Source organism: Doryrhamphus excisus, chromosome 22 (genome assembly GCF_030265055.1).
Source record: "Doryrhamphus excisus isolate RoL2022-K1 chromosome 22, RoL_Dexc_1.0, whole genome shotgun sequence".
Lineage (NCBI taxonomy): Eukaryota > Metazoa > Chordata > Actinopteri > Syngnathiformes > Syngnathidae > Doryrhamphus > Doryrhamphus excisus.
This window is the reverse complement of record NC_080487.1, coordinates 14258536-14285116: the sequence shown is the minus strand read 5'-3', so window position 1 is coordinate 14285116 and position 26581 is coordinate 14258536. Positions and strand designations below refer to the sequence as shown.

The window sequence follows — 26581 nt, the reverse complement described above, 5'->3', positions numbered from 1 at the left end:
GTCATGCCACCGGGGGACAAATACTTAGCAATTCTTTGAGAAAGTGATAATATCTCTTTCTTGATCTTTACTGTACACACTCAACTGAAATGCAGCAAAATGGAGAAGGGCGGGGCATAGCAGCATATTCAAATTCAAACTCAGACAACTTGGCAGGTCTGCACTAATATTGGAAGTCCTCGCTGTACCATGCCCCCATGAAAGTTCACTGCACCCCCTCAGGGGGCCGTTTGACTATTTGATAAGCACTGCTTGTACGCTGGTGCAGGCTTTCATTATATTTGATATTCATAGGAGCCAGTCTGCTTCATGCAATTTCAGGCAAAATAAGATTTGGACCTCCGCTGTGAAAAAAATGACATAAACAGACTTTACTCAATTTTAATTCAAGAGCCGTGTTCTAAGAGACGCTTGAGACTGGGAACGCCGTACTCTTCTGGAGCGACTTTTACATTTCTTTGGTTAAATAAACCCATTCAATGGTTGGGTTATTTTACAGTTTTACACTCAATACTCTTGAAAAATTGTACTAGCTTGAAGTACCTTCTGACATGTCTGAATAACATTCATAATCCTTATGTGAAACATGACGTTCACATCAAAATACAATGATTTTCTTTCCCATTTGTGTCGGACTATTCCAGATATGATTTTCTTCTCATAATTAAAAAGGGATGTCTGATATTGGCTTTTTTGCCGAAAACCGATATGCTGATATTATATTCTAATTTCAGATAGCGATATCAGCCGATACCTACGTATATATGGAACATGACATATCCTTTGGTAGAATGAACATGCGTTGTATACAGCATTTTTTTTTTAATATAGCTTTTCATGATCAGGCTGATATCATTACAGGCCATCAGGACAGAATTCCAAGTTATCGTTACACAACGTTTTTTGCAACCTAATTTCCCCAAAACTACAACTTTATTTGCTACAACTTCTTCCTCACCGTAGTTCTACTTTATTCTCGTCATATTACTGCATTGGACTTTAGAGCTTCCGGTCCAGTTCCAAAATAAAGACGGCCATCGTTCATCACCGAAAGGCGGCAAACCAATGATTACTTGACTAACTGCTGCTCTTATTGGCCAATGGTCGTCATACGTCATCAAGTCAAGGTGACTTTGTCGGTGACGAGGGTGAGCCAGATGGACTAAGGCGGATTCAAACGGTCTCGTCAAAGAGTTGCTTTATTGAGTAGCGGCTTAATCGTCACTTCTTGATTGTGGTGCTTGTCACTGCCTGCAGTGACCAAATGAAAAGGAAAAAGTGGGAATTTGGCACCTAAATGACTCGGTGAAAGAGCTGAGAAATGCATGAAGTGCTTTGGAGGAGGTAGGAGTTCTCCTCTCGGCATTTCAAGGTTGACTTCTCTGATCCAAGAAGCAATGAAACCATCACATTTAGCGTTCTATTAAATCTTTTATTTCTTGTCCCATTTTGGTTTTTTTATATCTCTGTTCGCCCCCCCCCCCCCTCCCCATCTGTCTGTAGCACACATTTGGCCTCTTCCCTGGTACCCAAGGAAACTGGCTTGTTTCCATGACAATGTCTGCAGGCAGAACAATGTATTTGTCTTAAGCTGGATAAGATCACAGCTACTTTCATCCTTTTTAGTCACACATGCAGTCGGCCGCCGCCATATTATGCTGCTCGTTTGTACAACAAAACATGCAGCAATTTGCATGTAAATACAGTAGGTGGCCTAATGAAGCCCCCCCCCCCCCCTCATACGGCAGCTTGTTCACAAATAATAAGCACATAAAGACCTCATTCTCCGCAGGAAATGAAATGGGTCTTTAATGGACGCTGTGGCTATTTCAGTTGTTGTGTTAATGCCAGACAAGCCAGAAAAATAATTGAGTTTTTGTGCGACTCCCAAGTAGGCTTGTTGTCGTTTTGGCAAACGGCAAAGAAATGAACTTGAAATGCCAGATGGGGCACTGGAGCCAAGCGCCAATTGCAGGCTTTCCCTGCAACACCACGGCTTAAGTGCGCCATCGTTAGGTGTGTGTGTGTGTGTGTGTGTGTGTGTGTGCATGAGTGGAGCCATTAATATTAAAAATAAAAGCTTTCAGGTGACTGACTGGATGTGAAACAACATTGCAGGAAAGCCTGCAATAGGCTGCTGGCGTCCAAAGCGGAGCCCACACAAAAGAGCCGTGAAAGACAATGGCAGCGTGTTTGGGAGCGCGTGCGTGCGTCAGCAGGTTAGGGTGAGGGATCTGCATGGCTGATGAATCCCAACCGCGTCCAGGCGCCGAGCCCAAGGAGAGGATGCGGCGCCCCTGAGAATCTCTGCAGTCTTATCTCACTTCCTGTCTCCCTTTGTGTCTCCGACCTTCTCGTCTCTGTGCTGCTTTGTATCTTCGCTCGGCATCACTCGTCTACGCTCTTTTTACCTCATCCTAAACTCCTCCACAAAGCCTCCATCTATCTGCAGCCTTCATGTGCTGTCAATGGCAAGGCAGCGTGATGTCTTCATACTCCAACCACCGGAGGGCACGTCAGCCTTGTGGTGCCTCCTAAGGCACGTTGATGGGAATGTGCTGAACTGGAAAAGGCCCACGCTTGCTTATGGCCATTAGTGAACATTTACAGGTGGAATATTGGTCATCATCAGGTTTACAGTAAAGATGTATGACAGGGCTGGTGACCACGTGTCACATGTCTTTCTTCACTATTGTTCTCCTTTTGGACTCTTTTTTACCATTAAAGTCATTAAAGTCAAATATCCTCCAACCACAAACGTACTCCTCTACGTCTAAGACCAGAGTTAAACAACCTTAAACTATATGACAAGAGCACTGACTAGTCAAAGATCCTTGATGTGACAGGAGCTCTCTGCTGTTTTTAAGGACAGACTGCAAACATGCTTGTCAAAGATCCTCTAAATGACAGGAGCACCATGCTGTATTTAAGGACCTACGACCAAATTGCTAGTCAAAGATCCTCAATATCTGCGATTCCCTAGTCAAAGATCCTCTAAATGACAGGAGCACCATGCTGTATTTAAGGACCTACGACCAAATTGCTAGTCAAAGATCCTCAATATCTGCGATTCCCTAGTCAAAGATCCTCTAAATGACAGGAGCACCATGCTGTATTTAAGGACCTACGACCAAATTGCTGGTCAAAGATCCTCAATATCTGCGATTCCCTAGTCAAAGATCCTCTACATGAGAGGAAGCCGTGCTGTTTCTAGACTTATTTGGCGGCTAGAACTGTCCGTCGGGTGAAAGTAAAATAGAATGAATATAATATAATCTAATTAACTACGCGAAGACAGAAAGCATGTGGCTAATGATGGACAGCTAAAGAATCCGTATCTTGGCAAGCAGGTGAAAATAGCGACGCGTAGGAATTGGCCAAAGTTGGCAGCGCATTGATGACATTCTGAGCTGCGGGGAAAGACGTTGTTCTACTTTGTTGGGGGCTGAGAGAAACACGAAGGACAACCAGGAAGTCATCATGAACACAGCCGACGACCATCGGGGACTAACGCTCCGTCCTCACACTTTTATTTTCACAGCCAAAAATCGGTCAGATGTCGCTTGCCTCTTTTTAACACCACCACGTCCTCACACCTCCAATGGCTGCTCACTTGCGTGCGTGGTGCCGTCAGCGGGTATTTTTAGCTACTACGCCATGTTAGCAATAGCAGTACCTTCCCCGCTAAGATTACACGACAGTCAATTTGGCTAATTAACCTAGCATGTTTTTGGAATGGGGGAGGAAAGCCACGCATGCACGGGGAGAACATGCAAACTCCACACAGGAGTAGGTGCAATCAAAGTCGGATGGCCACTCGTCCACCGAACGCTAACCACTCGACCACCGTGCAGCCACAGAGTGAAGGTAAATACAAATATAAGGCTTTGAAAAGACGAAGTGTACTACAGCGTTTGACTGTCTTTGGGCCTGGGAAGTGAAGCGTGTGACGCCAGCTAGCTAGCTAGCTAGAGTTGACTGTTAGCGGAGTGGTAGCGTAGAGAGCGTCAGACAGCAGCTCCTGTGTGAAAGGTTACTGCATATGTGTTCTCTGCGTGTTAATAAAGCTGACTATTGTCTCATGTCTTTGGCTAAAAACAGTCATGCAAATGCTAGTTTGGGTTATGTCGACAAGCTAATGTTGATGTCAGGCAGCCGGTCCGACGCGACCTCCACTACGAATGCAGATACGGTAAGCGTCTTATATCTAAATTATTGTAAAGGTTCCTGATACGCTGAAGTCAGCCAGGTGGCAATAGCTTCCTGTATTTCTGTCTCAGCATTCATGATAAATGACGATGAATAAGCCGCCCCCCCCCCCCCCCCCCAGCCTGTGCGGGACGGTATTTGATGAAAAATGAATCAGCTGTGTGACTTTTATTAGGGTCCGGGATCAGGATGAGTAAGAGGTAAGGGACATGCTGTACCTTTCTGGTACCAACTGGTTCCTGGTGCTTTGGCGTCTGTTGCCATCCTCAAAGCCACATATGGTGGAGTCTTTATGTGTGTGTGTGTGTGTGTGTGTGTGTGTGTGTGTGTGTTGGAAACAAGTGAGGAGGAGGTACGAAAACACAAGAGAGGCAATTTAAAGACAAATGCGACAGCGAACATGCCTGAATGGAGAAGACGTCCATCTGTGCTTTTCGCCACACAAGACAATGTGTTAAAAAGGAGCCGCTGGGATGGCCAACGCTTTATGTGTCACAACGATGACTCACAATCCACCTCCCGAGCGCACACTCATGCGCTCCAACCAGGCACGCACACGGGCGCACAACACGCAAACGCACACACCTCGTCCTCACTTCGTCCGCTGACCGTGAAGAATAAGTGCAGGCAGTCTTACTCATGCATATTTACAGTCAACACACACACACACACACACACACACACACACACACACACACACACACACACACACACACACACACACTCACCTACTCAGCAGTCATTCTTTAAAGGTTATTGTGTGTGAGTGTGTCTTTTTTGTCTCCTCCTTCGTGTGTTTAAAGGTCATCCCACTGACCACTTGACGATGCAGCAGGCACACAGATTGCAGGATTGATATGGAGACACTCGGGACAGCCGCCATTAGGCTGAACAAACCGCCTCACAGGGACCACACCAAATAAAGAAATGGAGACAAGCAGAGGGACCAATTCAAAACAGCTCTGCTCCATGCTAGGTAGACCTTCACCCAGGACTGGCGACAGATTCCTGGTTTTTAGAGAAACGGCTTAGCTAAACTTCACCCTCTTCCTTGGTCTTCCTTGGTCTTCCTTGGTCTTCCTTGGTCTTCCTTGGTCTTCCTTGGCCTTCCTTGGTCTTCCTTGGTCTTCCTTGGCCTTCCTTGGTCTTCCTTGGTCTTCCTTGGTCTTCCTTGGCCTTCCTTGGTCTTCCTTGGTCTTCCTTGGCCTTCCTTGGTCTTCCTTGGTTTTCCTTGGTTTTCCTTGGTCTTCCTTGGTCTTCCTTGGTCTTCCTTGGTTTTCCTTGGTTTTCCTTGGTCTTCCTTGGTCTTCCTTGGTCTTCCTTGGTTTTCCTTGGTTTTCCTTGGTCTTCCTTGGCCTTCCTTGGTCTTCCTTGGTCTTCATTGGTCTTCCTTGGCCTTCGTGATACTTCTGGTACTTTCCACCCCTGCCTCCTTTTTCACCCACTCAGCCTGTGATGTGATCTGTGGCGATCGTCCCCAGGGAGAGAGATAGCGGTGTTTTATGCGGTCGAGGGGAAAGGTCGGCGGCACCCCATCAGGGCTGATGTCCCCGGTAGAAGGAGCAAGCCCGTGAGGGCAGGCGGGTGCACCGCTGTCGCTTGGCAGATACAGCCGGTCGCTGCGCATCACAGGAGCCCAGACGACTCTGCTTTACTGTCACTGCCGCTTCCCGGCTTTCCCGGCTTTCCCGCTCCATCATTCATTCTTTTAGCACCTTTCTCTCCGCCGCACGCTAGCATTTTCCTGTCAGTTCCTGCTGCATGCACACCCACCAGCTTATTTCATTTCAGCTTGGGGGGCTCCTCAAAGAGCCTCGTTACGCCGAGCTAGCTAAGCGAGGCTCCGCCTGTCCCGTTTGACGGACTTCATGTCGCGGTGTACACGTTCACCGTGTTCGCTTTAAACCGACTGCGTCTGCCAAACAATCGTGTAGCGAGACACTGCAGTCCGCTGCTTATGGGGCACTAAAAAGGCCAGGGGTGTCCAAAGTGTGGCCTGGGAGCTATTTCTGGCCGTTCTTGTTTTTTAATTTTTATTGATTTTACGGTCTAAAAATACAATGAAACAAGAAAAGAGCAAAAAAAAAAACAGCAGTCATTTTATGAAAATAACAATGAACTATTAGAAGAAAGTCATAATACTAATTGACAAAACATTTTGAGAATAGTCATAATATTAGAAAAAAGTACAGTATGAAGTATCAAATATATATTGTCATGGTACAAGAATAAAGTGTGCTGTGTAGCCCGGGGGCCATTAGCTGCCTACCTTTGCCTGTTGCCATGCCTACATGGTGTATCCTAAAACTACAACTAGATGATTGAATGTCTGAATGCCTGATTTGCCGAGTCATGTTGCCATCCTGTATGCTAACAGTTGAAATGAAAAACATTGGAAGCAACTGGGGGGGCTTTAAAGTCTGAATATTACGAAAAACAAGTATAAAGTTGTGAATTTTGGAAGTTATGATATCTAAAGTCATATGGGACTAAGAAATATGTCATTTGAGAAAAACAAGTTCATACTAATAATACAGCGATTTACCTACCTATATCAGATATCAGATGGAGGCTGCATTCTGGCTTATCTACATGGGTTTACAAAATGTTATATATCAAAGCGGCCTGTCAATCATTTGATTGTCAGTATGCAGCCCTCAAAGGTAAAGGTTTGGACACCCCTGGCGTGCACAAACACGAGGACTGTTGGGTAATTATGCTGAAAAGGTACGTTAACCCACTTCATTGCCAACTTGAGTTCAAACGTGGAGGGACGAAGATGAAGGAATTACACTTCCTGGGCTGCCTGACTCACAGTAGACCAGTAGCCACAGCCACAGTAGACCAGTAGACACAGCAGACCAGTAGCCACAGTAGACCAGTAGCCACAACCACAGTAGACCAGTAGCCACAGTAGACCAGTAGCCACAGCAGACCAGTAGCCACAGCAGACCAGTAGCCACAGCCACAGTAGACCAGTAGCCAGAGCAGACCAGTAGCCACAGTAGACCAGTAGCCACAGCAGACCAGTAGCCACAGCAGACCAGTAGCCACAGCAGACCAGTAGCCACAGCAGACCAGTAGCCACAGCAGACCAGTAGCCACAGCAGACCAGTAGCCCAGAGTTGCGGAGGCTCTCCACTGGAGGATCCCAGCAGACAAGTGGTGCCCCCAAATGCACCCAGCAATCAGCCTTGGAAGAAGCGGGCGTCTGAATAGGACGCCTGGCTGTGATTGCTGGTTAAAGGCATCGTTTGCGATGCATTCAGGTTATTTCCGTCTACCGGCTTTTGGACCATTTGTTTCTTTTCCAGTTCATCTGACACAATGGGACAGTGGACCCGTCACAATGGGGGGGCAAGCCTTCATCATGTTCTCTCGTCCAATCAAAGAACCGAGTGGAACCTAGTGGTCATGTGGGCCAATCAGTGTATTCATCAGCGTCATGCAGGGCCAACCTACCTTCACACTTTTCAATAGCCTCCATTGGAGCTCTCAATCATTCACATGCATGCTGGCACGTCAATGAGCAGCTCACACACACCCGTACACACGTGTGCACACCCGTACACCCGTGCACACGTGTGCACACACCAGCAGCTTACCTGACCAAAATGGAACTATTTGAATGTAAAAGGCAGCACACACACGCCAATCTGTCAAAGCATAGGATGTCAAAACCATTTAGCGCGCCATAAAGAAGGAAATGGGTGGGGTACCTCTGAGCTTTCCTATTTTTCCAGAGCGTGGAGTCCAAAAGGGGGAAAAGAGGGCAGAAAGAAGGGAAATGGGCAGAAAAAATGAAATTGGCATTGTGAGTCCAACACTTCAAAAAGCATTGTAGCGGCACTTGTTTTTGGGCTGCGTTCAAAAAAAGCACCGAGCAAACGACTCGGGGGAGGTTGGCGGTATCTCGGAATTGCTTTCATACACTGCAGGAACATCTGTTCGGAGAAACATGCACCGTGCCAGTGTACGAGCACCGCGGGCACAGCGTGACGAGCTGGAAGCCGATGAAACGCTGCCAAAAAGCAGGGATGGATGCGGATCCCGGGAGAGCCGCCACGGCCTCAGCCCGGTCATGTGACGCCACCCGCATACAGTATGCAAGCACGCGCCCACCCTCAATGGGTGGCACGCACCCTCGACGGGTGACGCCATTCAAGGCTGCAGATGAATGCAGTGGAAGATGGCGGAAGAGGAAAGAAAATGAAAGCCTCCATGACCTCAGCCAAGCAATGCAAAGCTGTAGGATCCTAAAACCTCTCCCATGTCACTTAATGAAGTACATCTTGAAGAGTTGAAAAGTATTTCTTTGGGCTTATTCCTGCCAATTCCAATATGCCATAGAATATAATATTACATGACATATTTCAATATACATCCATCCAGGTTGAGGGTGGGATGCAGGCTTCATCGGTTCAGCTCAATGACTTGATAGGACACCTCTGGTCTGAGACTGTTGGTTCAGGCTGTTGTGGTGCGTAACGACAATACAGAATGTACATCCAGTATTCCGACCAGACAGCTTTCCCACTTGGATCTTGCATCCGGTCCCCTTCAGGCTAGAGCTGTCCCATGTGACTTTGAGCATGAACAAGTGATTATTGTTAACCAAGAACTTGGAAGTATTTACAACAGAGAGTTGATTTCCAATCACCGCTTGTTGGGTGACGCTAGTACCTAATTAAGTGGCTGGTGAGTTAATACCCAGCAGAAGTTGCTCTCAGGCTCATCTCTCACTCCTCCTGAATGATGTTAAAAGCCACATTATTATTATTATTATTATTATTATGATTGTATTAGTTCCACAGCAAATGCTGAAGTCCTCCATCTCAATGGCTCAGCTTCAATTAAAACTCCATCATCTCCATGGGGCCGTTTAAAAGCACCAAAGCTCAATTACAGGAAAGAACTGACCTGGTTCAGTGCCTAGAGAGACAACTTCCTCCCGCGCCACATGGTGATGATAATGGGGGGGTGGGGGTGGTGTGTGTGTGTGTGTGTGTGTGTGTGCAGGGAGAGGAGGTGAGGGGGTGATGGTATAGCAGAATACAACAGGAAGTGAGGTAAGAGGAGCCCATACCTTGGTCGCCAATCATCAGGTGTGCCAGACCTTAAAGGAAGACAAGAGCACAGTCAGCACAGCAAAGGATCATGGGGCGTGTAGTCTTTGTTTCCATGTGCAATCCAGTATGTGTCTAGTGTGTTTGTATTAAAAGGGGTCTTCCCGCCTAGCAGACACGTCCTCGTCTGTGGGCAGCTCCACAGAGAGCGCTAGCTAGTAGAGTGCGGTGCTTCTTATGTGTCTCTATGTGACCTGGGGGGGGGCTTTGTTGGAGGTGATGTTGCACTTACCAGCCACGTCTGCAGCCAACCTTACATTGCCACAAAACATTTAGCAAAGCCGGGAGCAGACCCCAAAAGGATGACGTGGTAAAAGAAATGGCTAGGAAATCAGAGCGGATGCTTTCACTGGAATATCATGGAAGAGAGGGAATGAGGAACGGACGGAATGTGCTAGCAAGATAAAACATGGAAAGCATGGATACCGTATTTCCTCATATAGTGATTAAAGATGAATGCCTTTTGTTTGGATGCTGGCATTTTTACAACAGTATGAAATGGCGTAGCGGTCAAAAGTTTCGAGACACTTTGACCGTCACGACTTGCAGCAACTTGAGCTGTACAGATGCCAGGTTTGCTGTGCAGCAAGGACCAGTCCTCCTCCACGGGACATGGCCTCAGCTAGGCTGCTTCTTAATGTATGCTGTCTTTATTCCAGGGGCCACTGCTTGAGGAAGTAGGGTAGCAAACAGGTAGCTAGGCTATAAAAGGTGCAGGGTACCTACCTGGCGTGTAGGCGTGCTCTGGGAGGGGGTCACGGCCAGGCGAGGAAAGAAAGAGACAGACATTCATTAACATGCATGCTAAGCCCTTTGGGTTACCATGGCTACTTACTGTACATGCACACCGGTCCAGGGTTATTGCGCAATGTGCATGCAAGGGTCCACACAGATCCACACTGGTTAGCGGTGTTTGCAAAGGTAGTCAAGGGGGCCCACACACACATCTGCAGTAAAAGCAAAATGTACCAACACACACGCTGGCTTTGCAGTTGGGGGGGGGGGGGGGGGGGGGGGGGTCGGATTTATTCCTACCTGCCTTTTAAGATTCGGAGCCGGTTACCCCCAACACTTACCTTGAGGCCGCTTCCGCTCCTCTGAGCTCACCCTAACAGCATGCAACACACACGCACACGTATACACACACACACACACGCAAACACACATTTAGACTGACAAATGATGTCATAATAATGATGTGACATAGCAGGAAGGGGTGGCGTCGCAGTGCAGGAAAGAGGGCATGCATGGTTCAACACTGACTGTGTGTGTGTGTGTGTGTGTGTGTGTCTTTAAGTGTGGGTGAACGCCGTCGCCTGTGCCCTTGTGCTAGTGGCGTACCAGGAACAGGTGGAGCCACGAGCATGCTAACTGTGATTGGGCCTCAAGGACGAGGCCTAACAGGTCGACTTCACTCGCGGGCACAAAGACTGGAGCGGCAATCAGGGCGACATGGCGCCTCGCACAGATTACATGCTGACATGCACAGCGCATGACATCATCACAATCCTTAAGAACTGTGCTGCACACCATAGAAGGTCAACCAGGAGCTGGAAGGTTGCTTAGCTAGATGTTCTTTTCCCCGCCCTGTTCTACTGCAAAGGCTGCTAAGGATGCTAATCCATTCATCAGTTAGTCGATCGTGTGGAATTCTGTGGGATAATCACGCCTCCACGCAAGGAGTGCAGTACTTGGCTGTGTAACAATACGCCATCCATGCATGGAAACAACTGTGGCATCGAAACAGGAGCTCAGAACATTCAGACGATTCTCCTATGCCTCAAAAACATACGGTTAATTTAAAATGTTATCGGTTGTGTAATCCAAGGGTGTCCAACCTTCTAGCGAGGGCCACATCGTGAAAATATTGATAAGCAACACATGTATACACTATTTTGTTTTGTTTGTTTCTCATAATATTACTACATTTTTTAAATATCTCTGCTATTAAAATGACATTATTGTTCCTCATAATATTATGCATTTAGGACCGCATTCTATTTTTAGAATTTTTAAAAAGCCGCAAATGTCCCAGGGCCGTACTTTGAACACCCCTTATGTAATCCAATACATTACATTTGGAGTTAACCCTAGCTAACCCTAACCCGGGGCCAGATTATAATAATTTGATCATTATAAAATAGAATAGTATATAATATTTGATAATTTAACAGTCCACCTGGAATGATTTGTCTTATTTGATCGTACAAATTGCTGTACGTGTTTGTGTCCCATTTTTCAGGAGCACTCTAAACATCAGAAAATAACAACATGGAACTTTACTGAATAAGACCCCCAAGGAGTACACGAGTAAAGGATGTGTGTATACAATATGAGCATGAGTATGCCAACGTCCCAGACAGTGAAGTGGGTAGGTCAAGTTGAATGGCACATATTGATTGACACCATGACTGGTGTAGTCGTCCGGGTAGCTGCAAAAGCTCCTTAAACCATCAAATGGACTCAAACCATCAGATTAGCCGACTCTGGCTACTTGCAAGTCATGTTGCCAGCTTGTATGTTAAAAGTTGACATTAAATACTTCCCTTCATTTTCCCTTAGTGATAACAATGACAATATAAGACGAGTCAAAATTCATTCAAAAATATTGCAGGCAATGAGGATCAAAAATAACGACCTTCAACCTATGGGGTCAATATGGCCAGATACTGTGCTTCATTTATTTCTGTCCCAGCCAACGACTTAATCACTTCACACTTTAGAATAACAGCACTTATCCTGCGTGTAGCTAATGAGCCCCAAAAAAACACCCAGCAATTTTTATCCAACAGGCTCTTACTATCTCTGGCGCCTGGCACAAGAATATGTTAGAATAAGTTTGGGACTTGATCTGCACTACCAGAACGGTAGAAGTAATAATAATTGAGCGCAGAGAGGCAGGATGGAGGGCTGAAGGCTGATAATTCAGCCATTTCCTATTAAACGGCAGTAAAAAAAGAGACTGCTGTAGTTGGCTCAAGCGCAACACGACACCCAATCATTACGTAAGAAAGCATGGTATCATAGAGCAGTGATTCCTAACCATTGTGCTGCATCTCATTAGGGATCACTCCATCGTATTATGGACTACAAATAATGGATCTGGGTTCATCTATGCAAGCGACGTATAGTGACAGGCACAACAATTGAAAACGTTGGAAGGTACGAGGATGAGGATTATTTCAGTATACAGTGGTACCTCGGTTTTGAGAAAATACTTCCACGCATAAACGTTTGTTCTCATCACGATGACATCATTTCACTTTCCATGAGAGTCGCATTTAACTAGGACTGGGCCATATGGACCAAAACCTGATATAATTAGGTTGGATATCGATATACAGGCTGCACGGCGGACGAGTGGTTAGCACGCAGGCCCGAGCTCAATTCCACCCTCGGCCATCTCAGCACACCAGCGACCTTCGCGAGGATAGGCGGTAGAAAATGAATGAATGAATAAAAAAATATCAATATACGATATATTGTATATTCCGATATATTTTCCATAGACTGAATTTAGACAAAAGACACATATTTAACAAAATGTGTGTGCAAGGTTTTATTAAAATGTCAACAATCTTATAGAAATATAGCCTCTGAAATAAGCTAGTATATTCTCTAGTTTAAATATAGAATGGTCAGTGCACTCTTCCATCTCGCGTTCCCCCTGACAACAGACGTAAACATGGTTGATAACCACTTTGTACAGCAACCTTCATAACGTCTTTTTCGATGTTCCGTCCCGCTATGCAGCCTCTCCTCTATATCCATATCCATATCCATATCCATATCCATATCCATATCCATATCACATCCATAGTGGTCATGTGCTTAAGGGGTCGTATGGCATAGAAAACAATAAGAAAGTATAAATAAAGTCGCATTAAACACTAAAAACTGGTTTGCACTGGGGTGGGCCAACTGGTCCTGTGCTACTGTATGTTTGGGCATTCTACTTTTTGTGGAACGATAAAGTACAGGGAAATATTGTACCAAAACAGAGGCCAAATATTGGCCAAACTGTCCGACCAAGCTGAACGGTAGGAAAACTTTTTTGGGCCATTTTGGTTGAGATTGTTCCAAGATAGAATCCAAACCTCCGCTGGCTGGACCACGCTGACGTGACTTTAATAGGGGAAAGTTGCCAAACAGAATACTTGTGTGACGGCTGCTGTAAACATGAGTTGGAGAGCCAAGCAAGCAGTGAGAGAACATCCATATGGCATCTATATGGCATGTTAAATATGCTGTACAGTGCAAGGCAATGCAGGAATACAATGATATAAAGTGGCTCATCAAGCCCTTCTCCAACAAAAACACAAAGCATGACAAGCAAAGAAATTGATGTGCAGAGGATGTCCAAACCGGGATGGTTTTCCAAGACGACTATTGTGAAAGCACTCCAGCAGCGAGGCTATCATTTCCTTGCGGCCACAATTGACATGAATGGCAATTGAAAAGGGAATCCATCTGTATGCAAATAAAGGCGCCTTTAAACGTCGCTGTTGATGGCTGCAACATGTCCGCCCGGTCGTGTCTGTTGGGCTGCAGCTAAGAACATCCCAGGTGCTGTGACTAATGGCGGCGCTGGTGGAGCCTGCAGACCGTGTTCATGCGTTTCCCGTGTATTTCTACCTTTGCTCATGCGCACGTCTAGGTGTGCGTGTGTGCATCTGTGCACGTGTCCAAACCCCCCCCCCCCCCCCGAGCTCCGGATGGCGTGTAATTCTCCAGCTTCTGCAGAGCCATTGATCAAAGCATCGGCTCTATCTTGCTGAGCGAACGCACAAACAGCATAGCGCCATACTCACCACAGATTCACCACAGCTATTGGCTACTCGGGTCTGACTCAATCCATCATTGCACCATTTCTACCATACAACACAATTAACTAGTACCTTAATACTTCCAATTCTACCTTATACTGTGATGGCTTTAATGAATGGCCAAGACCACTTAAATACATACACGCCACGCCTTAAAACACTGTTACACTCAATTACGTGCCATGCCTCCCCTGGGGGCAGCAGACATTTTTCCAGCCCCCTCCCCCACAATTGAAATACTACTGAGAACCTGTAGTATTTCTTTATCCGTACAAAGTACTGCATGGGTTTCTGGCACCAGCATCGCCGAAGCATGAAGACACTAAGAGGCCTGCCAACCATGAAGACATTTAACTAGAGTAGAATATATAGACCCCCCCCCCCCCCCCATCTGCAGAGTACATCGAGAAGCACTGCTTTAATTACACTGGCTATGACTAACATCACCATCGTTAGCACAAACTCTACCCTTAGAACATGCATGGCATCTGTAAAGCTGGCGTTTCAAGAGGAAATCAACCATTTGGAGCAAAAGCTGCCAATCATCTCCAAGGAATTACAGTGGATTTATTCCATATGGAAAAAACACAAAAACTAGAAATATATTTTGAACATTTGGGGGGATAGAAAAGCGATTTCCTATTGTAGTGTATTTTATTTAGCAATATTTACTAGGAGCTTTCATTTTTCACCTGTCAGTCAATGGCAGGAATGGTTTGGGTTAGTTTTTCCTCCGGATGCTCTTCCTAGTCCATGCCGTCTAACATGACAAGGGGAAGGGTGCACCACCACACCACCAAGATCCCAAAATCTCCATATCCAAATAAGGCTTGCTCCTTTGGTAAACACCTTAGCACCAATAGTACTCTGAAGGTGAGCCAGCCACTGTGAGGAATATGCTGGTGTTTGGGAGCACCTTGATGACCATGAGAAGGAGGAGGACAACTGTTGTAGGAGATAACATCAATGCTGTCTACGACATTGACCATGAGGACTTTCCGTCACGTTTCTTGGCTCAGCTCAATTGTTACGTCAACAGCGGCCATGTTAGGTACTGGAACAGATTCCTACAGTATCCAGGATCAATATGTATTGATCAATCTATGTTTTTGACAAAGGAAATTCATCAGTGTCATTCTGCATTCCTGGAATTTGTTTTTTTCTGTCAACGGACTTGATTTTTCGCATTAGCGGGTGGGGTGGGGTGGGGTGGGTGGGGGGTGTTAGAGCAGATACATCAGAGGCATGTGGGCTGCTGTCTCCATGGTAACACTGGACATCACAGCTTGGCTAAATGCTGGAGGTAAGGTGGGATTGGAGGGGGCGGGGCTCTGAAGGAAGGGGTGTGAAGTCATGCGGGTGACAAACGGCGTGCAGCAAGGCCACGCCGCCATCTTTTGGCAAGCGTGGCCGTGTCAATAACGAAATCGATGGCTGGAGGCGTGGTCGGTGTTAGAAAAGGCAGTCATTGAGAAGGGTTATTGATTAAGAATGCAGATTTTGTTTGCGAGTCGACTAAATCAAACGGGATGACACCACTGAGGGTATTTGCAGGGGCGGCTATAAAGTAGCGTAGACGTTGTGATGGCAGCTGATTAGCCTGAGGCCTAATGTGCTAGTGGACATTATTTCATGAAAACATCCGATGAGCAACACTAAAGGAGCTTTTGTTTTGTTGGCAGTCGCTAGAACATTTGGGATGGTGGCGCCGGGTCCAGATAGGTCCATTAACCGTTCAAGGTCTTGCCTCCAGAGCCTTTTAGTTTCAATGACATCTAGGGTAACAGTCCTTAGTCTGATCTAGTCCTAGACCAAAGCACGCAGGGTTCCTTAAAACACAGCAAAGCGCTCCAAGTATTGGCAGGCCATGGACCGCACACGCGTGCTTCCACCTCCATGTTGGCTGGTGGTGAAGGCCAATCAATAGACATCCATTAGTGCAGGCAGCCAGGTGACAAGCATGGAAGCACCGCCGATTCCCAGCCTCTTGGACCTGCTTCTAATCCAGGTCCAGCCAATGGGCACAGCCATAGCGGCTCTACAGTATGTGGTCCTTGTCTTCAGCCATGAAGGAGATGCTTTGGAAGAAGCCCCCCCCAGCCGGCTGCCCTTGTGAGGGGGCCAATACTACGTGCTACATGCTAAATAATTAGCAGGCACAGGAAATCGATTTAGGACACCATTAGGATGCGCGTCTCGTCATGTTTGTGGAGGCAGCTGGTCCTTAGACGCCGAGAGAACGCAGCAGTGAAGGTTGGATGTGACCTGGGCGAGTGTGTACATGTGTGTGTGTGTGTGTGTGTGCACGTGTGTGTGCACGTGTGTGCGTGGTGTAAAAGATGAGATGCGTGTAAAGGGGTCAGCGGGGTTCTTGGGCCTTACCTTCACTGCAGTCGTTGCCTTGGTAACCGGTGTCGGAGCAGTCGCAGACGGCGCGGTCGTTGACCAAGCTGCACACCCCTCCATTCTGGCACCGGTGGTCCGGCCCGCAACCGGCCGTTACCGTGACGCCCTCGGAGCTGTCCAGCGCCACCAGCGAGCCGTTGATGCTCACCGCCGTGATCCAGCCACGGAAGGCGGGGTGTTCCCGAACCGACGGCGAGGTGAGGCGCAGGGGCGACGAGTGGAGCTCCGGCGTCACTCCGCCCAAGTAGGTGTGGCTGAACACCGTCATGTCTCTCCTCTTGCTCTTCACCTCCGCCCATCCCTCCAGCCGCCCGTCCACCTCCAGCGAGGTGTTCTTCCAGTCCCGCTTGACGCGCACGGCGTGCCAGCGCCCGTCGCTCACCGCCACGCCCGACTGCAGCTCAGCCGGCTCGGCGCAGAAGATGGAGAAGCGCAGGCGCAGGTGGCCGCGGAGGAGCAGCAGCTCCAGGAAGTCGCAGAAGCCCTCGTCGTCCAGGTAGAGCAGAAGGCCCTCCTGGCTGTGAGTCCGCAGGCTGAAGCTCAGCACGCTCTCGCAGCAGGCGTTCCACACCGGGAAGCGACCCCACTGACTGGACACGCCTCCGAACTCCAGGACCTCGCCTTGGGCCTGGCCCCCCACGCTGCAAAGGCACAGGCCCAGGAAGAGCAGAGGGGCCGCCGCCCAGACGCACATCGCCATCACACTCATGCACGCGCTCGCCGCTCGCACACTCACACACACACACACACTCACACACTCACACACACGCACTCACACCGGTGGAAAGGGGGGAGGGGCTAGAGCTGGGCGGCTTGCTCCAGCCTGGCGCTCATGGTGAGGGCACTTGGAGGGAAGATGTCTCAGGTGAACTGGCGTTCCTAACCAGGTGAGCCTCTAAACTCCTGACGATCCTTTTTTCATCTTCCGTCTTTTCCTCCTCTCAGTTGTTCCTTCCGACCACGGGGGAGCATCTAGCGGTACATGCGTGCCCCGACGCACCTGAACTCCATCTTTGTGGCCCAGATAGGCCTTCTCCCCTCATGCAGGAAAACTCCCCACGGAGCGTCGAGTGTGTGTGTGTGTGTGTGTGTGTACGGCTCACACACGGCTAATGGAGAGAAATGACATGGTCATTGTAGGATCCGCTCCCTTCCCGCCTCCCTGTCTACTTAGTGGGGGCCAGCTTTGGGGTATGGGGGGCAGGTTTTGAAGTCTGGGGGGCAAGGTTTGAGGTATGGGGGGCAAGGTTTGAAGTATGCTGTGCGTCTCTTTGCCTCGTCATCACTCTCCAGCCACCTAGGAGGGAACAGACATGGGACAGTCAAGACTACACTGAAGACTAAAATGTCAGACTGTATTGGCTAGTCCAACATCCTAAAACAGCGGAAATAAAGACCGCAGCCTAAATATCCCAAGACTACAGTGAAGACTAAAATGTGTCAGACTGTATTGGCTAGTCCAACATCCTAAAACAGAGGAAATAAAGACCGCAGCCTAAATAAAGACTTGAATAAAAGCTTCCGTTCTCTGCTGGATCATGGCTCCTGCAGTGTTGGATTCCATGCTTTTCATGAGAATGAACGGCAGCGATGCGGCGGATGAGTCAAACCTTCGCGGATGAAGCAACCTTTCTCCATGTGAACACTTCCACGTATGTACACATGCGAGGGCGACGTGGGGGGACGCGGGCGCCATCTTGGCTATTGATAAGACGGAGTGAATGACTGCGGTTGAAATATTGATTGGCGATTTGCGGCCATTCCTGCGCTCCGTTTTTTTTTTAAATCACACCCTCTCTCCTTTACCGTCACCTCGCTAGTCGTCTATTACCCTCCATTACTCTCCATTACTCTCCATTACTCTCCATTACTCTCACATAGCAAAACGGCGACATTTAAAGGGAAACATTAGCACCTACCTCACCAGCATCCTCATCGACCCCCCCTCCTCCTTCCTTCCCGCCGGAGGTGAGTCTCAAGCCGACTGAGGTAAGACCGAGGAGGGCCTGGTGGCGGCTCGGTGGTTCGGTAGACGACACGACCCGCAAAAACAAGGATCCAGGACCACCTAGAAGGTGTTCTCTCCCGGGAGGAGGAGGACGAAAAAGGTGCACGAGGACGTTCTCCTCCCCGACACTCGACAAGACGCTTCGTCACGTGACCGGCGAGCGAGTGACCGCGGCAAAGAGAGAGAGAGAGGGGGGGGGGGGGGCGGGGGGGGGCAGGAGTCGGTGTTGGCGGATCGATTCAAATATCGACAATGCCAATACCAAGGCTCCAATATTGTTCCATTTATTTCACTAATAGTTTGACATATACGTTTAACATATAACGTTGTACATGTAATATATACGTTTATATACGTTATATACGTTTACATACTCGGGGAATTCGCCCTTTAGGGAGTTATTTTGGATTATTTACTCTATTGTGCTGAAACTATTGCATTCAATAAAAAATAAATGATTTAATTCTTTAGTTTATATTGTTACATTGCTATTTATTTATCTAATAGATTATATTTTTGTATTATTCGATTATTAGATTTATTTATGATTAAATTCTTCACAAACAAGTTTGTTAATAAACATTTAGGCCTTCAATGTCTGTCCCTCATTTTAGTGTTATTGTCATCATGCAATCATCATCATACTGCTCATGTACTTCATTGGTATCGGAAGATCGATACCCAATTTAGCAGTATCGCTCCTCCCCAGTAAAAAATATGGAGGGAGAGAGAGAGAGAGAGAGAGAGAGAGAGAGAGAGAGAGGGAGAGAGAGAGAGACAGGGCGAGAGAAAGAAGAGAAAAAGGAGCTGCTACAGCTCCCCAGAAGAGTGGCGCCAATTAGCTTAGCTAGCCCAGTAATGGCGATCAAAGGGGTCCCAACATCACAGCCTAAAATCACCATGGCAACCATTTGCTTCTTAGCGGCAAACTTAAAACGACATCACTGACGCCTCCGTCTGTCACAAAAATGTACATTTGAATCCACAAATGAGGTTTGGTGTATGTGTTTGTGGGATTCAAGCTAGGAATGAAATACTGTCATTTGTATGCCAGGCCACTAGTTGGCGATGTCACTTGGTCAAAGGTGCATGAAGACACGTTTGATATGTTCCAGAAATGAAATGAATGATCAGTAAAGTGATATATGATTCCATATTAAACCATGGGATTGGATATTAGCATCTTTAATACTCAACGTATCCTCCTGTTTGTATGTACACATGGGAAAACGTTGGAACACCTCGAATGTAAGCCATCATGGTCATTTGTGCAAACATGCCCCCCCCACTGTGTTGCCTATGTTCTGACAAATACGCCACATGGTGCCACTGTTTGTAACAGCAAACTTTGACTTGGAACTTCTCATACAGCTCTATACAGATCTACTGGGACTTGATGGCGTTTTACCCAACCACCATCAAATTGGCTACGCACCCGTAGGGAATCAAATTTGAGCAGGGTTGGTTGAAAATATGGCCACTGCGACCCAGAGGGGGCGCCACAAATGAAACAGATACACGATCATGGGGGCTGCTTTCATTTCCACATCAGAGCCGTGACAACTTATGGACTTAAAAGCCAACGTCGGATGAAAATGGTCTTTGTCTTCGGTGAGGAGCACACACACACACGCACACACACACACACACACACAGTAGACGTGCACATCGGGCCATGTTTCCATCGGCGATGTGATTATGCGGAGGTATTTACTCCGGCGAGGCCTTCGAGGTTGATGAAGAGCGTCCGTGCGGCCGGGCAGCAGATATTAACCACGTTTAAGACCACAGAGAGCGGAGCCATTAAAATGCCTGCGCAGCCAAGACACTGTGCAAATGTGATCTTATGTGAGGAGGAGGGGGTGGGGGTGGGGGGTTACTATGGTAACAATCTCAGCATCAGCATCCATTAGACTGACCACCACGGCTACACTACAACTCTCTCTCTCCTCCCAATCTCCAGGCCAAGCTGACCTTTTGGAGCAAAAAGGTATTATGAAATGATAATGTTCCTCCATCGTAAACCAGCATGGTGGAACAAGGCGGGAAAATATTTCCTAATACTTGTTTGCATCAAAACAGATAGTAGATACGTAAGTACTAGTACACAGACGGGAACAAAAGGATGACTAGATGAATGTTTTTAGCATCCTTCGTCCATCGAGATTTCTTTAGAAGGCAACACCAATTCAGATGACACCGTATTATTATTATTATTTTTTACATTTTTGACATATTCAAGACCAAACTATCAGGGAGTAATGCTGGAGCCCTGTGAATTCTGCCTAGCAACAAGTGGTTTTGTTATTTCTGCCTGGTTTAGAAAATGGAATTTGCTTCATAAAAAGGGCTACCAGTCAGTATGATTGATATATATATATATATATATATATATATATATATATATATATATATATATATATATATATATATATATTAATAGTGTGATTAATCATATATAATAAAAAAGCCCACATAAAAACAGATGAAGCAGCTGCAGTGGCAATGACCCTAAACACTGCTATAATTCTACTAAGCATTCATGCCGAGGAAAAGTACAACGTTCCGGAATGGCCATCTCAGTCCCCAGACCGGAACGTTATTGGAAATCTGTGGTGTGATTTAAAGCAGGCTGTCCATGCTGGTCAAACTGGAAGAATGGTCCAAAATACCTTCAGCCAGAACCCAGACCTCATTGGAAGCTATAGGAAGCGTTTATTTCTGCAAAAGGAGGATCTGCTAAATATCGATGTCATTCCTTTGTTGGTGTGCCCAAATTGATGCGCCCGCCTACTTTAGTTTGGAGGGGACCTATTATGCTTTTTTCCAATTTTCTGACCTAAAATGGTGGTTAGAATGTTGTATTCTCACGTTAAACCACGCCAAAGGTTCAGATCACGAGGTTTGCACATCTGGAAGTGAACCCTACAAGAAGTTTGGGATGGCTCAAAACGCTCGGCTTGAAGAGACGTGGTAAAAGCCTTCCTTTGTGATGTCACAGAGGGGCAGACGTCCTGTCGTTCATAGTTAGGAAGCACTTTGGGCGTGTGACCAATCAGACGTTTTCTGTGCGGGTTATTGTGTGTAGCGGTTCTGGTGTGAAGATTCTAGCGAGAGGAAAAGGACTTCCTGGTGTCTAAAAATACACGTGACGCCACGGTGACAGCCAACAAATGGACATCCTTTGTGGTCTCATCAAAAGATGAAATCTGGGCGCCAGCTACGCACGCAGCAGATGAAGGAAAAAATGGCGTGCGTCAGAGCAGGTTATGGGATTGGTACGAGGGCTCGGCCAGCGGGAGACGCTTCATATCCTTAGAAAGCGTGCCACTCCATCAGGCCACATTAGCGGTGACCAATATGCGGCGCCTGTGATGACATTAGTCTTTATGGAACGATGAGGCCGAGGAGGAGGGCCGTCATCCATCCTTCCTGTTCTTGTTGGATTGTTTGACGTGTTGACAGCAGCCGCTGACCCCTGACTCTTTGTCTCCTCACGGGGAGAAGGTCACGCTACACGGCGTGTACCAGGATACACTAGAAATATAAATGTGTGTACAGTGGAGGTGTTCTTTCTACGTGTGTGTGGCCGTGGAAGAGGAGGGGCTAATATGTGTGGGAACTGCCAGCATGGAGGATCTACAGCCCAAAAATAAAAACTCATCTGTCAGCATCCTGAGCATGCTAGGCTGAGTGGGAGCTAGCCACACTTTTTCTGTCAGTGTGTGTGTGTGTGTGTGTGTGTGTGGAATGTCACTTTGCCGTACCATGTTTGTCGAGTTTGCACACACACACACACGCACACGCACACGCACACGCACACACGCACACAGGGAGGGAGGGAAGCTTGCAACCTGGCAAGCTAGCATGACCGTAAATGACATTGGCGGCGCCCCCCCCCATTGGCGGTGCCCCCCCCCCAAGTTTTTTTAAACACTGGCCGTGCTGCAAAACACATGAGATGTTAGCGAAGCTAAAATGCTAAAGCTAAAACGCTACTTAACATAGTTGGGACCTCTTGAAGTAACCTCTTTCCTAGAGAAACGTGGACTTTCCAGTCTCTACTTCCAGAACTGCATCGGCATCCAACACAAACGGCGGACATTTTAAAGCGAAACATCGCTGTTTATTATCAACTCGTATAAAGTTAGATTCCCAGCTAGCGACACAAACTCTTAAGTCTTTCTTAGCACTGTGTGGCCACAGCAGAGTGGGCGTGCCTGGAGGCGTGTCATGGGTGGAATACATTAAAACAGATTGTTTTTGCGTGAAGCATGAAATAACCAAAGAAATACATCTGAATAGGTGCAGATTCTGGAAGAACTGGAAAGCTTTCTGTGCTGGTTATTGTGTATTGCTGCTCTATAGGAGTCCACAACTCAGGAAGCACAAATGAAAGGAAATACAGCTGGAATAGGGGCAGATTCTGGAAGATCTAAAACGCTTTCTGTGTGGGTTATTGTGTGTAGCTGCTCTATAGAAGTCCACAACTCAATACAAAGGGTAGAAAAATGAACATAACAGGACCCCCTTTTTTTAAGTTGTATTATGAGATACAAACAAAGTTGTAAGTTTATGGAAAATTGGAGAAATGTTAATAAAATGGGAATAGTGGAAATCTTATGGGAATAAAGTTACTATATTTTAGGAAGAAATTGCTTACCCAACCAAATACATACAGAGGCATCATACAAAGGTGTGTGTGTGTGTGTGTGTGCGTGCGTGCGCATAAGTGAGTTAGCGCACGAGCGTGTTTGACAGCCAGCCAGCCATCCTCTAAATGAGATTAAATGCGGAGGTTTGTGTCTAATGGCGTCCTAATGAGTTGGTGTGTAGCTCATACATCCCCTAATTCCACTTGCCAATAGTGCCAACAGCCAAGGTGCGTGTGAGGTGAGGGAGGTCACCCGTTTGGAAGAACCGCTGTGACCCGGCCGCCTCCAATGTCTGCAGACTTGCATGGGTGCACGTGCGCACACGCACGTCGTCCATCTGCGTATGGATCTACGTGTCATGACGAACCTGGACGGGCGTCAGCACTGGTCACCTGATCAGCAGATGGACAATTGAGGACAAGGACCGAGCACGGCCTGACTAATTGCGTGTGTGGAAGTGGTTGAGCGTCATGCCCACCATAAATCTCCACCTATACTAGCCACGGCCGGTTGCCATGGCGACGTTGCAGCCTCCAGCCTCGGCGGTCATAGGGTGGGTTAAGGGTCTCGGTTTTTTGTTTTTTTTTCTTTGCGAAATTTCAGAGCGGATAATAAACAGTGAAGCCAGTAACAGGCGACCTTTGACCTGCCACATCATCAAAAACCTGCAGATGTACACACGGTCACGCACGCGGGATGGACTTTACGGTATGTTCAAATATCGCAGGCAAACAACGGTTACGTTACCTTCACCTGATTCTGTTTCTTTGCACATGCTAACTCTGTCATGCTAATGCGCTCTGAAGAACGCTAATCAAATCAAGAAATCAACTAGACTTGGTTTTACACAATGCAAAAACTTCTTCAGGAACAAGGTCAAAAGTGGAACGGACGCATATTAAGGTTATGGATTTTGCTATTGAATGACTGCTCTGTATTATCTACTAAACACATCATGCAACAATGAGACTGACATCAACAGAATAGCACGGCTGGCTGCTTGTCGTTAGGCACAATATCTGGGGCACAACTCTGTCTGCCCCAGGCCCAATAAGACAATTGGCATCAAGTGGTCACAATGACTAGTCGTACCTCGCTACTTTACGTTAAAAACCGTGATACGCCGTGGTTGCAAAATTCCAAGCATAAAGTGGTGCCAGATTACTGTCGGCAGGTAGGAATACGCAAAATCAGAAATTCACGATCAAGAAGGACAGGGAGAGTCGGCAGCAGCACCACAATACTATTTTTGCAATTAAAACCTGACTGTGTATTGACTATACAACAAAGCAAGAAGCTTTTACCGCATGGATACCATGGGGCACCGACTGACTTGCCCCATCATGGAAAAATCCTCACTAAACAAACCCAAGTTTGGCCTCGGCTTGATAAAACGTGAGCTTCATCTTGGAGGAGGTGCAAACATCGACAAATCCTGTGTGTAGTTGGGATGTATAGATTGTACACAGCCATGTATGTGTGTGTGTGTGCACGCGTGCAGGTGTGGCTGCAGGGTTGCCATGACCACCACAGTCGTTTGCGATGCTAATTGCCCATTTTCAACCCTCCATTAAGTTTAAGAGCCACCCAAGCTGTGCACGTTATTCTAACCCAGGCAGGGAGCCTTCCTCTGGGATCAACGTCCTCTGCTTCTCCCTTCCCTCCATCGCTTCTTTCTTCTGGCGGATCATCTCCTTTCTTCTCATTTCCTTCCCGTCCAAACTCACATCCCTCTCGCCCCCCCCAGTTTATCTCCAGCGCCTCCTCCCTCCCTCCCCGCATGGCGGTTGTGTTGAAGCACTTTGTTCTCCCTTTAAGATAAAGATAATTAAATCAGCAGCTAAATGAGCGCAAGAGCTGCTGGCGTCACCATGGCAGCACTTTTTGATGATGCGCTAGTTCAGAGCGATAGCATCCAGGCGGCCCAAAGTGCACTGTTGCTGCACAAAGACACCACATACAGTGCTGTGATTGACAGCGCCTCATCTTTACGGGGGGGGGGGGGGGGGGACATTTGACACGCTAAGCTTCCTGTCGTCCAACCACGAGCATCGTTTCCTCCCCTGCCTTTTCCATTCTGCTAATCTTGCATCCTCTGCCCCCCCCTCCTTGCCTCCATGAGCATGTTGCTAGGCAACTGGGCTCCATTGATCTGGAGGAGACCAATGACAAGATCCCAGAACTGTCATGAAAACACACACAAACAACAGTGAAGATGTCAAGTAGCAGCCCCCCATCACGGCACCCTGCTTTATTGGATAAGGACATTAACGGCTAGTCACCCCCCCCCATCCCCCCCTCCCCCTCATTGCTCATTCTTTTCAGCTCGGAACCTTCGCCGTGCCGGGAAAGCAATTCCCTTCTGCCTTGGCCGGCGAAATCTGCAATGTGACACAAAACAAGGGGGGTGCGTAGGGTGGACGGGACTGGGGGGGTCACGGCAAACGCATCATGGGCCACGCTGGTTCTGCTCCATTGGAGCTGATAGCAGGCATACAATGTTGCAATGGGCCAAGACCACAATCACAGGAAGTGCATCAAACTGTAGGAGGGCCAAACGTCCTGCACCGAGGGCCGCATCAACACACGTCGGTCCAATCCCACGCCGGTCACAAACCATCACCTGACTTAGCATTATGGCTAATTACCTCTTTTGTTATAGTACAAACACGCAGTATTCACACCAAGTATTCACACCAAGTATTCACACCAAGTATTCAGTGGGGGTCAAGGGTTACATTACCGGATGATTAAACGTGCTACCGTTTTACTGGTAAATGATAAAAATAAAGAAAAATCAACAAGATATTAATGCAAGATAATACATATTTTTTAATGACATTTTTACTTATGGTGGCTTATAATGAGCTACTGAATATTACACATATGAAAAGGATATTTATATGCATTACTGAATATTCTCTGTATATGTGGCACATTTGTATAGTTATTCATATATTATCCATATATTATTATTATTATTGAATGGGCTGTAGAAATAGAAAGTATTCATTTCCATTGGACCAAAGTCATCCCCAAGTGAGAAATAGAGTAATATACGTAGTTTGTAGCTACGCAACATGCTCAAGAATCATACTTTGAAAAACAAAAAAAGTCTTGTGATCAGACGCATGAAAAAAGCCCCCCCAACGGTTCGAATGACCCCAATTTGGCTTTGTGTTGTATCTCATTAAAAATGAAATGACAAGGATGAAAAATCAATCATTTAACTTGCTGATGGAGGTTCTCCTATCTGATATGAGCCCAGTGAGTCTAGCCAGCGGTTCATTATTCTAAAACAAATTAAGATCAGCAGTAATCTCATTTAGCTGTAAAATGCCTCAACGTGGG

General features: G+C 47.1%; 1 protein-coding gene across 15 annotated transcripts in view; it reads right to left on the bottom strand.

The window, feature by feature from the left end:
* nrxn1a (neurexin 1a) overlaps positions 1-18747 on the bottom strand; it is a 56599-nt gene extending 37852 nt beyond the window's left edge. For 10 of the 15 annotated variants that reach the window (XM_058062458.1, XM_058062468.1, XM_058062461.1 and 7 more), the window contains exons 1-4: positions 18487-18747; positions 16544-17864; positions 10062-10079; positions 9296-9325 (exon numbers count right to left, since the gene is read on the bottom strand). In XM_058062458.1, the coding sequence (XP_057918441.1) occupies positions 9296-9325; positions 10062-10079; positions 16544-17276 (781 nt within the window). In that variant the 5' untranslated portion in view covers positions 17277-17864; positions 18487-18747. The remainder of the gene's footprint in view (positions 1-9295; positions 9326-10061; positions 10080-16543; positions 17865-18486) is intronic. The other 5 variants (XM_058062459.1, XM_058062464.1, XM_058062472.1 and 2 more) reach the window with 2 other exon arrangements.
* Between the last annotated feature and the right edge of the window lie 7834 nt (positions 18748-26581).